The sequence below is a fragment of the Buceros rhinoceros genome, unplaced genomic scaffold (genome assembly GCF_000710305.1).
Source record: "Buceros rhinoceros silvestris isolate BGI_N320 unplaced genomic scaffold, ASM71030v1 scaffold7169, whole genome shotgun sequence".
Classification (NCBI taxonomy): domain Eukaryota; kingdom Metazoa; phylum Chordata; class Aves; order Bucerotiformes; family Bucerotidae; genus Buceros; species Buceros rhinoceros.
Window position 1 is genome coordinate 21,591 of NW_010429681.1, and position 14,585 is coordinate 36,175.

General features: G+C 48.9%; 1 protein-coding gene across 4 annotated transcripts in view; it reads right to left on the reverse strand.

The window, feature by feature from the left end:
* POPDC2 (popeye domain containing 2) overlaps positions 1 to 9,340 on the reverse strand; it is a 12,388-nt gene extending 3,048 nt beyond the window's left edge. The window contains exons 1-4 of one of the 4 annotated variants that reach the window (XM_010142727.1): positions 8,796 to 9,286; positions 6,259 to 6,367; positions 1,275 to 1,481; positions 1,075 to 1,098 (exon numbers count right to left, since the gene is read on the reverse strand). In XM_010142727.1, the coding sequence (XP_010141029.1) occupies positions 1,075 to 1,098; positions 1,275 to 1,481; positions 6,259 to 6,367; positions 8,796 to 9,286 (831 nt within the window). Of the gene's footprint in view, positions 1 to 1,022; positions 1,482 to 6,258; positions 6,368 to 8,795 lie in introns of those variants that run through there. The other 3 variants (XM_010142726.1, XM_010142724.1, XM_010142725.1) reach the window with 3 other exon arrangements.
* Positions 9,341 to 14,585: the final 5,245 nt, after the last annotated feature.

The following is a 14,585-nucleotide window of genomic DNA, read 5'->3' on the forward strand; positions in this document are numbered from 1 at the left end:
GGTGTGCAGCAGCCAGCGTGCAGCGGCTGGCTAAAAGTAGCTCAGTGTGGAATTTCTCTCTTGGCCACTTGGATGTGAATTTCAAGCAGAGCCACCCTCCTATCTATTTCTGTTTGCCTGTGTTGCTCCTCTCTCCCAGCATCTCCAGGCCTGAGAATTTTTGCCTTGCAGAGTAAGCAGCTGGCATTTTGGAAGAGAGCATCTCATTCCCACTCACCAGAAGGCAGAATTTGGGGCATGCTAAAACAATGCTTAGCCAGTTAGTCTACCCAGGGTGATTGAAGGCAAGAGCTATACTACACAGGGCAGTCTTTTCAATACCTTACTGATCTGGCTGAGTAGAAACTCAGCAGAAACAAGGAGGACAGAGCAAATGATGGGATGAGCTGCAGTGGGCAGGGGGAGGAAGGGCTCTGAGCTTTCTCCCTCTGCCCAGACTGAGCACTTGCAGGGTATACAGCAACTCCTCACTATCAATCCGCTGTAAACCCTGGAGCTGTTCTACCCCTGTCAGCATCTCCTGGGTTGTCTGCTCTCTCACTTGCAGATGTCTTCTTCAGCTCAGTACTGGAGTACCTCCAGGCAGAGTTTTACCTCATGGCTAGAGAGGTCGAGCCCTGTAGGGTCTTTCTGGGCATTCATGTAACACCTACTAGCCTGGACACCATCTCAGTTTCTCTGCCTCACCTAAGGGATGGAGAGAGGACAAGACAGAGAAGAGCTTCCTACAGCCAGGTTACTGACCCTTCTATCTCCCGGTGCAGCTGGAGCCTGGAGTCAAGCCTCTACCCTGCTGCTTTTCCTTAAGAAGATCACACAACTCAAGCCCACCTCCCAAGATTTCTTGGGCAAGCAGGCAATAAAAATGCTACAGAGGAGCAAACCCATGGCAAATGAGGGCAAGAGGCTGGGGGCTGCCACTCTGCCCGGGCAGTTGCATCACAGGAAGGACTTGCTTCCGTGAGTGGGTACTTACGCGGGGATCCCACACAGGGTGAGGTGTGCCCATGCCAGGAGTGCCCTCACTTCATATACTCCCCTTCGCTCACATAGTCCATAAAAGACCCCGGCAACTCAGCAAAATCTTCCAAGACAAGACTGGTGGAGTCCTCACCCAGCAGGTCACTGTCAGGCCGGGATGCCCGGGTACGTGGAGCTGGCGGTGGTGGTGGCGGTGGCTGTGGAGGGGGCTCAGAGGAACTGGCCTGGTCAGTGGCAGGCAGCGGCTCCTCCCAGTCCTCTGACTCCCCCTCAGAGGAGGCTGGCCTAAGGACATGGTAGAGGCTGGGCAAGCGGATGTCAAAGCGAAGGCCAAACTTGGCAAAAAGCTTCTCGTTGAGGGAGTAGAGCTTCTCTGAGATGTCATAGCCCAGGTGGGAGGAGAAGAGCCGGGCAACGTAGCGGTCCTTCCTCAGGAGGAGATACAGCTTCTTCCTCGGCCAGGTGATGAAGCTGCAGTCAGTCTCAGCCGTCAGTGTGACCTGTGGGACAGGGAGGGAGCAGAGTAAGCCCCACCTCTTGGGCAGGGGTCACCCACCTCAGGGCTTTGTGCTTCTCTCCACTGAAGGCTCCCAGCAGGGCTGGAGAGACTGATTGTCCAAGCTGAAGGATAGTATAAATCCTTACCCACCTCTGTTTCCTCTCCCCTGGGAGCCAGAGCCCAGGTTTCCCTTTGCAATCAGTGGCATGCCCTTGCTTAGCCTTGCCACATGGCTGGCTGCTTTTCACCCTCTTGCTTTCGGATGATGGTCCCTGTTGACACCTGAATGATGTAGCTGAAATGAGCAGGGCAGCACAGACATCCATATCCCTCTACAGAAACGTTACCAAGGGGGGCGTTTCTGCATGCCCAGCCAGTCCAGTTGTCAGTACTGGGGAAGCCCTGTGGCAGGCTGCTGGCCCATCCTGCTGCTGGGTTGCCCAGCCCCTGCTCTGAGAAGGCCCTGGGTACAGGAAGGGCCACCTGGAAGGCTCACCTGCTCACCCTGCACCAGAGGGACATCCTGCCTTGCTAGCTCTGCTGGGCGCTATAGGACTGACTGGCCTTGATGCACGTGCAGCACAGATCAGCAAGAGAGGAAATAAAAGACGTTTACTGTGTTTGTGTGTAGGTAGGAAACTCACTTTAGGTTTTATTGGGTTGATTTTAGAGAATATTTTGTTTTGTTTTGCGTTTTGCCAATGTGAACAGAGCCATTTTCCCCCCTAGCTTTAAGACCAGACTATTAATAATTTAAAAATTATATAATGCATGAGCACATAATTTAATAGATAAATATAATCATCATAATCATAAAAGATAGGAAACACAGGAAGGGTCAAGCTGCCTTGGGCCAAAGGAGAACATCCGAGTGAAATGGAGACACCGGCATGTGAACAAGTGCCAGAGCCAAAATATCCCGGGGGCTCCCTTTCACTCTCTACCCAAGGTCTCCTTGGCCAGCCACCGTGGCAGAGGGCCACTAGGAAGCTGAACATGGCTTGGCTGCATGTATGTGTCCTTGGGTTTGATATTCAATGCCACTGCCATGCAAGCAGCTGCCTTATGAAAGAATTACAGGAGCTAAACCCCGAGAACTTTCTCAGGCCAAGGCAAGCAAGAGGAAGGGTCACAGAGAAATCGAAATTATCATTATTTAATTTTCCTAACCAACTTCTGGCACAGTGATCGAACTCATGAGGGATTAAGCGAGATGTAATACGAAAACTTGCCTCCTAATCAGGATAGCCGGACAGATTTCACTCATGAATGTGCCTGACACAAGTGCTCTGGCATTGGCAGAGCCCATAATTCAGCATTCTGGGGGAAAGTGCCAGCCCTGAAACCCAACTCCTTCAGGCAATGGGAGCCAGCAGTCCTGTGGGAAGAAGACACAGCCAAAGCAGAAAGCTCAAGGAAACAGGCTCTCCTTGTAGACTTAGTCACACTTCTGCCATTTTTCAGTGGGCTCAGGATTGAAACTGCTCAATCCAGAGAATCATGGGCAAAACTTACGGAAGAGAAACCTTTCATGCTGTCCTCCAGCAAAGCCCCAGAGCCAAACATGTGCCTTTTTCAACCAATGAATGAGATGTTAGGTATTAAGGTTGAGATATGCCACAGAATTTTATTAACTACTAACCTGGGGTAGTTAACCCCAGGTAAAAGAAACTAACGGGTTAAACAGTGGCCAAAAGCAGCACATCACCATGGCTAAGCATGGTCATCAAGAGTCATGTCCTGCCAGGAACATGGACTGGTCAAGTCTCACCTACTGAAAACTGATCTCACACAGGCTGCTACTTCTTCATGATCCTCAGTAAGCAGATGTAGGTTTTAGGCATTTCTAGCATCTGGCTGCAGCCTTTCCCCCGCTAGGACTCTGCCTCCCCATCCTGATGCCAAGCGCAGACAAACTCCTTGACCTCACAGAGCAGGAGAGGGGCCACCGTGTGGTGCTGGCAAAGCTGGTGCAGCCTGGCATCAGCTTGCTCCCAGGCTGTCTCACTCACCACAGATAAAGGCATTCAGGAGGACTGGGAACATTCAGTTCCACAGAAATTATCTCAGAAAATGCTGCAGATGTCTTTGCAGGTTCCATCCATCCAGACGGCGATTTCTCCACCAGGAGCACCGGGCAGTCATTCTCTCTGCTTGACTCTTAGGCAAATACAGTCCAGGAGCTAGCAACAATCTGCTGCCAGACTGAAGCCCTGTGTAAAACATGAGGTACGCCCGCCCTGAGCACAGCCATGCTCTTGTTACCCTCTACCCCATTATCTTGGTCCAACATCCCTATTTCTGCTCACAAGCTGTAGCCCTGTGCCACAGTCACACAGTCAGCCATCTCCTGCAACGGTTCTTTTGCAAGACTGTAATCACCAGCATGGCTTTCAGGGATGACTGCCACGAGCCTTTCACATACGGGCCAAATTCAGACCTGGGGAAAGCAGACTGAGAAAGCTGCCCTGGTTTAACCAAGTCTGAATACGGCTGCCCTCATGAGAAAGCATCATCACTGAACAGTGGCCGAATGACAGAGCTCAGAGCGTTGTGATGACCAGTGGCACAGAGTCTAGGTGAAGCCTGTAGCTAGTGGTGTCCCCCAGAGGTCAATACTGTGACCTGGAGGAAGGGACAGAGTGAACCCTCGGCTATTTGCTAACGATACAAAACTGGGAGGAGTGGCTGACACACCAGAAGGCTGCGATGCCATTCAGCAAGACCTGGATGTTATGCTACCGTGTAAATACTAGCCTGTACCATAGAGATACGAAAAACTTGGTGGTCTGGGAAAAGAATGAGAAGAATCTGAATAGCTTGGGAAAGCAGACAGGAGGATGCAAAATAGAAAAGAAAAAGACGGAACAGTCTGAAAGCTGGTTTATGCTGGTTGAAACCAGCATAAACAGAATTCAAGATAAGGACACCAAGGAACACCTCTTATGTAACCCCCAGGGCCCTCCATAGTCAATCATAAACATTTCTCCAAGCCCAGGTCTCATAGTAATGACTATGCAAAAATAATAATCAGTTCCAAGAAATAGAATGAATCTGTATGATTATTCCAGGAAAAATAATGAATATGTATGTAATCGGGCAGTATAAGCTTTGGTTGAGGCAGCGTATGGTATGCACGATAGGTGGAATGATCCCCTGTGTATCCAGCACTGCGAATAAAGAAATGCCTTCTTCTTAATGCTACATTGGTGTCAAGGAGTTGCTTCTGATTTTTCAGTAACATGGACAGGCTGGAGAGTTGGGCAAAGAGGAACCGAATGAAGTTCAACAAAGGCAAGTGTAGAGTCCTGCACCTGGGGAAGAACAACCCCACGCGCCAGTACACTTAGCGGTTGACCTGCTGGAAAGTAGCTCTGGGGAGAAGGACCTGGGAGTCCTGGTGGACAACAAGTTAACCTTGAGCCAGCAATGTGCCCTGGTGGCCAAGAAGGCCAGGGTATTATGGGGTGCATTATGAACAGTGTGGCCAGCCGCTCGAGGGAGTTTCTCCTCCCCCTCTACTCTGCCCTGGTGAAGCCACATCTGGAGTGCTGTGCCCAGTTTTGGGCTCCCTGGTTCAAGAGAGACAGGGAACTACTGGAAAGAGTCTAGCGGTGGGCTACAAAGATGATTAGGGGACTAGAGCATCTCTCTTATGAGGAAAAGCTGAGATATCTAGGGCTGTGTAGCCTGAAGAAGAGAAGACTGAGAGTGGATCTTATCAATCAGTGCTTATAAATACTTAAAAGGCAAGAGTCAAGAGAATGGGGCAAGACTCTTCTCAGCAGTGCGCAGTGACAGGACAAGGGCCAGTGGGTAAAAACTGGAACACAGGAAATTCCACCAGAACATGAGGAAAAATATTACTTGGAGAGTGACAGAGCACTGGAACAGGCTTCCCAGAGAAGATGTGGAGATATTCAAAACCCACCTGGACACAATCCTGCTGTAGCCGGAGTGTTAGATGATCTCCAGAGGACCCTTCCAACCCCAAACATTCCATGACTCTGTGATTCCCTATGACTGTCCCACACTCCCAAGGGATAAGCAAAATCTCTCCTTGTATGCCCTGACATGTTCTAGATTGATATCCTGACAAGGATCAGCCTGCCCTGAGATGTGAGCTAAAGGCAAAGAGATGTGGGCTTAAGTAATCTCCTCCAGAAGGAAAGCCAAACAATTACTGTGGGGTGTTGAGAGCAAGAGCAAAATCCTTTCAGTTACTGCAAATGATAATTGTCCTGACCTCTCAAGCAAGGGATTCTTCTGCTCAGAAAGAACCATATTTGGGTATGAATCATCCTTTTTGTTCCTCCACCCCAAACACATCACCATCAGAAGATGTTTGTGTGAGGAACAGGATATTTATGGATTTACATCACTGCTGCGTATTGCCATGGCTGCCATCCTGATGCTGGAATGATGCACCCTGCTAGCAGCATGCAGGGCAAATGCATCGACACAGGTACTAGGGAATGCTGTAATGGAGGAGAGCCAGCAACCCAATAAATACCTCATCTCCCTGCTAAACTGAAAGGAGTACCGCGCTCCACCCTCCCTGCTAGCAGCAGATGTAGGAGCATGCACCGAGGAAGGTAGAAAAAAGAAGATAACACAGCCGATAACATCAACCTGTGCTGGCTAAACCACAAGGAAGGGCATGAAAGTATTCCCGGTTAGCTTCGACTGGCATAATGAACCCCCTCCATCCCCTTCTCAGACATGAAACGAAGCGGCAAGGAGTGAAGCCGGGCTGCTGTGGGTCTGCATGGGGTTACCTGGAAAGTTCCTTCTTCAGAGGGTCGCAGTGACTCCCATTCTGGAGAGTCCAGGAACTGGTACGGAAAGACGTAGTGAAGGAATTGTCCATCCTGGCTCACTCTGACCCTGCAGAGAGGACAAGTGAGATGCACAGGCTTAGACCACAAAAGAGATGTCAGACAAACCTGATCAGCTCATACAGCGTGCTGGCAGTTGGTCCCACCAGGGAGGAAAGGACTTGTTCTCATCTCACATGTGTCTCACACCCTCTCCAGGAGAGCTGCAGATGCTCCAGTCTATAGGACTGTCCCTCTTTCCTCTGTGGGAAACGATATTTGCTGCCACTTCCCCATATTCTGTCTGTTTTCTGTTTCCTGATGAAAAGCCAGTTCTCACAGTGCAATGCTTGGTTCTAAACAAAGACTTCTCAGCCTGCAAGACTGCTGCTGCTTTTCAGGTACTTTCAGAGCAGCCTGTGGCTCTTCGTACTTGCATTTCCTTCCTGTCCTCAGGGTTGCACAAGAGCATTCCCTGCCTTGGTGCTGGGAAGCTGTTACACCCAGAACCCCCAAAAGCTGCATTGGCCCTCATCCCGGACACATCACACTGTAGGTTGTAGTTTGCTGCATGTTACCACTCAATCTCTCTTGGCCTCCCCCTTTCCCCTACTATTGCTGCAATCACCTACCAATGTCAAGGTCACACTTGCTCCCAGCTCTGCTGTGGGATCCGAGGAGGAGAGCTGCACAGGCCTGGCAGGACAGGGCAACCTGGAGCTCTGTTGTAGCTCTGCACCACCAGATTTGGGACCTCTTGCCTCCCTGTGACCATGTCCCCCCGTTGAACGACACACAAAGGCAATTCTTGCTCTCAAGAGTTAAAAGGCTCTGTTCACTGCTAGCTGGAAGGGCCAGGGGTTGCAAGGCGTATTTCCTGATCCAGGCACATTCTGCATTTCCAAGCTCCCCTTGCCTTGATACTGTTCAGTTTAAGAGGGAGCACCATAATAGTAGCAATGCTCTGCTGGGTCATCAAGGACCTCACAATGCGATAGAGTGGGTCACCAGGAAATGCAAATCCGATCCCAACTCCAGAGAGCATCCTATGCCAGCCAAGCTGCGTAATTCTCACTGCACAAGAAAGCAGAACACTAGCCCACCAGCATGGGCTTACTGTCCGTTGCAGTGCTCTAATGCCCACAGAGCAGTGCAGGGCAAGACAACACAGACTCTTCCCTGCTAACGTTATTTGCAGATACGGTAAACTTTAGAGCAAGCTGCTCAGCACGTATGTGTGGTAAGGGGAAGGACACCTAATGGAAACACACGTACCCAATTTCCTCCAAGTGCTTTGCCATTCACCACTGGCCAGCGGTCCCAGGATGCTCTTAACACATCCTAGAAAAGGGACAAACACCAAAAAAAAAAAAAGGAAGGACAGTCCTTCTTCTTTACACACCCCCTCACCAGAGAGAATCCCTTAAACCAACCTAGAAAAGGGACAAACACCAAAAAAAAAAAAAAGGAAGGACAGTCCTTCTTCTTTACACACCCCCTCACCAGAGAGGATGGATCACCGCAGGAAAACACAAGCCCCACATGGTGCTGGGTGAGTCTTCTCAAAGGAAAATCCTTGTGAGACACATCTCCTACTGTGCCCATGTACAGATCTCTTCCTTTTCCACTCTCCCGTGACATTAGCTCCAAGTGCCTGGCAGCAGCTAGGAAGCCAATATCAATACTGCTTATTTGTATGCATTTGGATTTTGCAGATCATTAAGAGATATGCTCATAAAGGCATGCCACAGGATCTTAGGTGAACAGATGCCAGTACTTCATCAGCACAGTTCACTCAATAATCAAATCCTGAGTGTGACTGTCTAGAGGTCCCTGAGGTCCTTCTTGGTGGTCCAGAGGAAGGAACATCCTGAATGCACAACAACACAGCAAAAGAAAGAGGCCTGATGAGGCAGGATCCTCCACAGGAGATCACTCTCTCTTTTGATGAAACAACCTTCAAAGTGAAAAATTTTGGAGCCCCAAGGGTTAAGGTGGTGAGCACAGGGGTGGAGCCCCTCCCTGAACACTGCTGGCCAGGGGAAGCAGGTGAACTGAGGACTCGGCATATTCAGTGCACAGCCATTCATATCACAGTGGTGTGCCTGGTACTCCCCGAGACCACAGGTCCAGACACACTGCCTTCCTGCCTGGAGAAACACTCTCTCACGGCCAGTCTGTTCCCGTAAGAAAAAAGATCACTCTAAAATGAGAGAGGTAAGAATTCCCCAGTAGTATCACAGGCAAGGCTGAGCTGGCTGCTTCACTGCACATAGCTTGACCCTGCAAACCGCTCCCTGAAATATTCTAATTTAGAAAAACAAACAAAAACAACCCCCAAGAGCTAATTATCCTCCTCCCTAACAAAGAGACGTGTATCTCAAAGCCCTCCCAAAGGAAGGAAACAATCCTCAGCCCAGTTTCTACAGAGGGTGAAAATACAACAATAAGCCACAGCGCTTTGCCGTCAGACTGTTCAGAAACAGGAGAGCCTTTACCTGCCCGACAGCAGCAACGAGAGGCGGTCAATGGGCGTCTTGCCCTCCACCGCATAATTCTGGTCTCTGACTAGTGACTGAACTTGCTCTTCACAGCACTTTATGATTTCTTTGTAGACTTCCAGCGGCACCTGCAGGGGCAGGTACATGGTCTTGTAAAGGAGGTCAAACTCTTCCGGGATGGTGTCTCTGCGGAGCCGGTAGGCCAGGTGAGCCAGCTGAAGCAAGCAGGTGAGGACGAGCAGCATGTTCCAAACGAAGATATCCAGCCCACAGGCGCTCAGCCAACCCCACAGAGCATAGCAGAAGTAGCCTGGGGCCAGAAGGCCAAAGATATAGAGGGACCCAAAGATGCCACTTCCCCCCATGTAACCCAGGAGGACAATGCAGCTGGCCAGCTGGTAGGCTGCTCCCTCCATAAACTCCTTCCAGGCATCACACACAGGAGGCTGGAGAACAGCCTGGTCCCAAGAGAGGCTGCTTGTGCTCATCCTTCCCCACTCCCCACCCTCCCCGGCTGTCCTGCGCTCAAAATGAATTGTCATACGCAAAGGGTGCTGCAGAGGTCTGAAACCAGAGCTGCTGAGTAGCTGTTGTTCCTCCTCCTCCTCTTGAGCACCGGCTGGTCCCCCAGCAGCGTGCTTCAGAGCAACATGTTAAAGTTCCGCTGAACGTTTTTGCACCCGAAAAATCCCAAAAGGGCTCGTTTCTCCTCTTTGGGGCTCACAAATCGGCAGCTGGCCCCCTCCTTAGCTGCACCAGTGAGAAAAGGAGCTGGCAAATACGAGGCCAAAAGAGCTCAGTTAAAGAACAAGTAGAGGCCATTAGCTGGAAAACTCGCAGACAGGACGGAGATCTCGTTGCTCTGCTTCTCTCGCCTGCCCTCTGGCAAATGGAAATAGCAACCGTGAGAGAGCAGCGGAGGGAGCTGGTGTTGAGTGTGGAATGTGTATCTCTTGGCAGTGGAAAGGAGAGAGACCCCAAGTGGATAACCATGTTTGGAATTGAAATCCAAGGAGCAAAAGCAGCGAGGAGAACAGACAGCAGGCACACACCCGCTACTTAACATAACTCAGGCGCCCAGATAAGTCCGGTGCAGCACGAGGAGGGGAAGGGAGAGGGGAAAACAACCAGCTTATCGCAGTGAGCTCCAGCCACACATTGGGCTCTGCACTGCTCTGAGCTCCTGCAAGAGAGTGACTTTCACCCAGCACAAAAAAGGAAAAAGGTCACCCCCTTCTACTGCTGTGGCTCACAGCAGTGGCAGGGACTTGGCAAGAGAAGAGAGGCTGGTTCTCACGAAACACTTTCCAGGCCCTGCAGCACAGCTTCCCCTTGCTCCAGGGAGCTCCATCTCGTGGGGCGTTTTAGACCAAAGGGCACGAGGTGAAGCTCTGCCCGGGCAGACAGTTGTGACTGCAAGGGATGAAGCTCAAGTAAATGAGCCATTGGGACTCAACTTCACCTGCCACGATGAGGAGACTATCCTGCCCAAAACTTTAGGACTGTAACACTTGGAAGCATGTTTTAGAGGGAAAATCCTGGTTGAGGGAGGATTCTCCCACCCCACAGATAACAGGCTGTGTTGGGTGAAATGTCATCTCACATCTTTATTTTTAATAGCTATTTGGAACCTCCCAGACCTTTCATTTAGCACAAAGAGGAAACCGATCACTTGCCACTTGGAAAACCTGGGACAAGAGGCACCCACCAAGCTCAGTCCCCTGGGTTCAGCTACAGAAAAGTTGCATAAATGCAATTTCTTCCCTGCTTCGAGTAACACATTGTCAGTCAAACAGGCAGGATCTGCCCCACTGCCAGGAAGCAGTTACATTTCAGGCGTTGATGCAGCCCGCACGGTCAGTCAACAGTATGAAGTCAGCCCTCATGGGTCAGTGGAGTAGAGATAGGGTTTCAAGGGTGGTCGTGTTTCAGGTCGAGCTTGCAGCTGCCCTGCCTAACATGCCATTCCCATTGGCACCATTCACTTAAAGACACACTATTCACTCTTCTACTAGTAGTGCTCTGGAATAACATTGTCTACTGGGCAAGGATGAAGCAGCACTTTATGGTAACCTTAAAGAATTTATCATGCTCTTGGACAGCACAATCTATGTCTACAATGATTAGTCCACGTGCAACATGGAGCAGTACAACTCCTAAGAGGCTGTGCCATCTTGACAGCTTGCCAGGTGGGAAGGAAACAAGACAAATCAAGCTTTGCACAGGAGGTCGGTATGATCCACTCAGAAAGGTGCACGTTAAGCGTGAAGTGAAACAGGGAACCTCATCTCCAGTGGTCCCTTATTTAAGTGAAGAAATAAATCCTACCAGCTGAAGCAGAACAAGGTTGAGCTGCAAGAGATATGCAGAAATAAAGAATTTCATTTCTCTTGACCTTCTCTGCAAAGAGGTAAGGATGATCTTTTAGCCAAAACACAATAAGAACCTTGGGAGCCAAGATCTTTTTCATACCATTGCCAGGTACTTGCAAGATGATCTCAACAACAACCTGTCTACCTTCGGTCCCCCGAAAAGGCCTGAAGGTCTTCCCTTAGGGGCCTCTCCAAGATACGCTGACATCTGATACATAATGGGGAGTTTGGATATCAGGATTGGGAACACTTACAAGAAGGACACTTCACATAAGAACTGTGAGACAAAACTGAACTGCTATGAATAGCAACATCAAACTGGAGTTAGAGGAAGCATTCTGAGAAGCAACATTGCAATTTTCCCCACCTTTCTGTACTACCAAAAAACTTTTGCAGCAACATCAAAGAAAAAGGGAAAAAAAGTTATTAATTTCACTCCCAATGAAATTCCTGAGCTAGAAAATAGTCTGGAACACAATGTTAACAACTCAGTAGGGCAAAGAAGGTCCTTCCTCTGGCATCTTCCGGAACACGGACAGTGGTGTTGCAGTAACCCAGAAGCATGCGCTGGGGTTGCAGTGCTGCTGGTGAGAACAGACTGGTGCGACTTCCCTGCAGAAGGCAAGACAGGAAGCGTTAAACCCACAGCAGAATGCACATTTCCACTGGGGCTGAACATGTCATTGCAGAAAGAATGATAGAGCCTTTTAAAAGCTAGGTCTCTGAACACACGCTAGAGATTAATTGAGGCATTTTTCAGGCCCTGGTTTTTAAAAGGAAAACTTGTAAAGCAGTTGAACCACCAAGGCTCAAATCTTCCTTTCTCCTGTGAGAGTACCGTGGCTATACAGATCATCTTCACAGCACTTTCCGTCTTCTACCCATCAAGAGTTCAAAAAGATCTTGATTTTCAAAAGAGAAATTTTATTCTCATGCCTTGCCTTGAATTAGAATACATGCCTTCCATCCAGGGATGCTGGTGTTCATCCGAAGTGACATGTTCAAAAGCCAATACTGATTCAATGGGAAAGCCACACGAGTAGAAAAAGGGAAATACCAAGGGCCAAAACTTGGGCTCAAGAGGGCAAGTCCACAGAAAACACCTGAGCAGCATTAAGACTCTTCCCTGGAAGAGGGCACATAGATATCACAACAAAATCGGTATGTGAAGAAGAACAATAGACACGTCAAGCTTTTTGTCACTGAAGCTGGCAGCATGTAAACAGGTACTCCACTGATTTCCCCACGTATCATGGAATCAACCAGTAGTGCTTAATATTTAGCCCCATGCAATGATGCAATCCAGGTGCAGCCTGCACTATGTTTGGCAAATAAATCCTCTGTCCTCAAGAGCGGTACTGCACCGAGAGATCATCAGTCCCAAATCCCAAAGCTGAATGACTGGCTATTCTGCCAGGAAGTCTCATCAGGAAGTCTCCAGGTTCACTACTCATCCCATAGGCTGAAAACTAGTCCAACCATCTGTGCTGAGGACACAGATGACCTTGGTGGCTTAAAGCCAGAGAGGGCACAATCAGACTTCTCCTTCTTGATTTATCATACAGTGCATCTCTGACATTAGTCTGGAAAACTGTTACTTACACACTAACAAACCCTGTAGCTCTGAAATAGCCACCTGGTGTTTCAAGACACATTTGCTTTACAAGTGCTGGGAAAGATCTAAAGCCTGCTCCAGACAAGCTCGCGGTGAATCACAGAGAGACAAAGATGGCACGTCCTGTGTTAAGTTTTACTGTGATTTAGTCAAGTTTCCTGCTGCTGCCACGTTCCATGCCCTCAGAGGTGCCACACCCTGTACAGGGCAGTGTCTGTCACCGGCTCCATCGGTAAGTGCTAACACAGTGCCAGTTAACTCCCACTCCCCTAAACAAGCCCTGAATCCACTCCACAGGCACCCTGTGGTAACAAATGAAGCTGTTCAGCAAGAAATGTGGTTTTCCTCAAGGTTTTTCCGTTGCTGCTTTAAGTACAGAGTATCCATTCTGTACCTATTGCACACAGGTACTGCAGCATCCCACTCATCATCTTCCTTCCAAAGACTTCTGAAGTATCTACCACGCTTTTACCTTCATGTAGGCCTAGGTGTCCCATTTTTTAAGTTTCCAGAATTTGTGTCTAATTGTACAGGGACCCATTTTTTTCTTTTCCTGACCTGATTTAAATAGCAGTCCATTATCACTTGGCCACTGCCAAGCCCTGCCCCACTCTTTACTCCGTGGCACCCCAGTTCACCCAGCATGCTACCATAAGGCTGGTGCTCATCCACCTTTTAACATTTCTGTCTCAAGACAACAATAAACGCCTAAAGGAGCACCAGGTTCTGCTCCCCAGCTTTGAATGCTTTTTGCCAGAGCTACACCTTCTCTTACCCTTCTTTACCCGTTCCCTTACTCATCCCTTCTCTCACCTCAGGACAGGAGAGTAAACAAAAAGTGCAGAGCTAAGTCTAACAGCCTGGCTTGTCCCCTGCAAGCATTTTAGAGCACACTTCCTCAGATTCCAGGACCTACATGAAACATTCCTGGAAGCAGAGTAAACTCTCCTCAGGTAACTTGCAAATCTCGGCAGAGCCAGCACCAAGTGTCACAGACTGAAGACTCACAGCCTGCTCATTGCTAGGTCAGATTATGCAGAGCCCAGCAGGCAGAGAAATGATCACGACTGCAGCTATCCCTCTGACAAGATCAGAGTCAAAAGAAGAATCAAGACAAGCACAGATTTTCTATCTTCAACTTCTGAAAAGAAAACAACGGGAGGAGAGGAAGTAACCAGTGATGCTGATTTTGCAGGGTAGTTTTGCTGGGCAAAGTCAACTCAAGAAAGGAAGAATATTAGTCTTGCATGGAGACACAGTATGAAACAAAAAAGAAAAATCCCACATGTGTAATCAACTACCAGATGCACTTTTCTTACTTTATGGTAAGAAGGAACCAAAGGCCACAACTGCCTTCCCACTACCATGTCACACAGATGAGGGAAAAGGCCAGAAAACAAAAGCCCATGCCCACTTAGCACAAGACCAACACAAGAAAAAACTGGGCTTAAAAATAAGAAAAATCTTTTCTTTCAGGCAAGTGACCTGTACATACATCTGCAGTCCTCTGCTCCCTTCCCCTTGAAGAACCACGGGCCCAAGAATTTGGAAAGTATGTAATCCTTCATTATAAAGAATGAGAGGTAAATCTATTCAAAACAAGTTGGGAAAATTCCAACAGGGGAAAGGAAATCCAGTTTTTACTCTAACGGAAGTTCATTTCATAAGGCTCTGGCTGTCTTTGTACAAATATAGTTACACCTACCGGCACCAACGGCACTGCAAGCCTCAGCACGACTCTGCTGAAAGCAGTAACGGGACAGGGTTACTAGCATGGTTTCTCAGTTTACATCAGCAGGA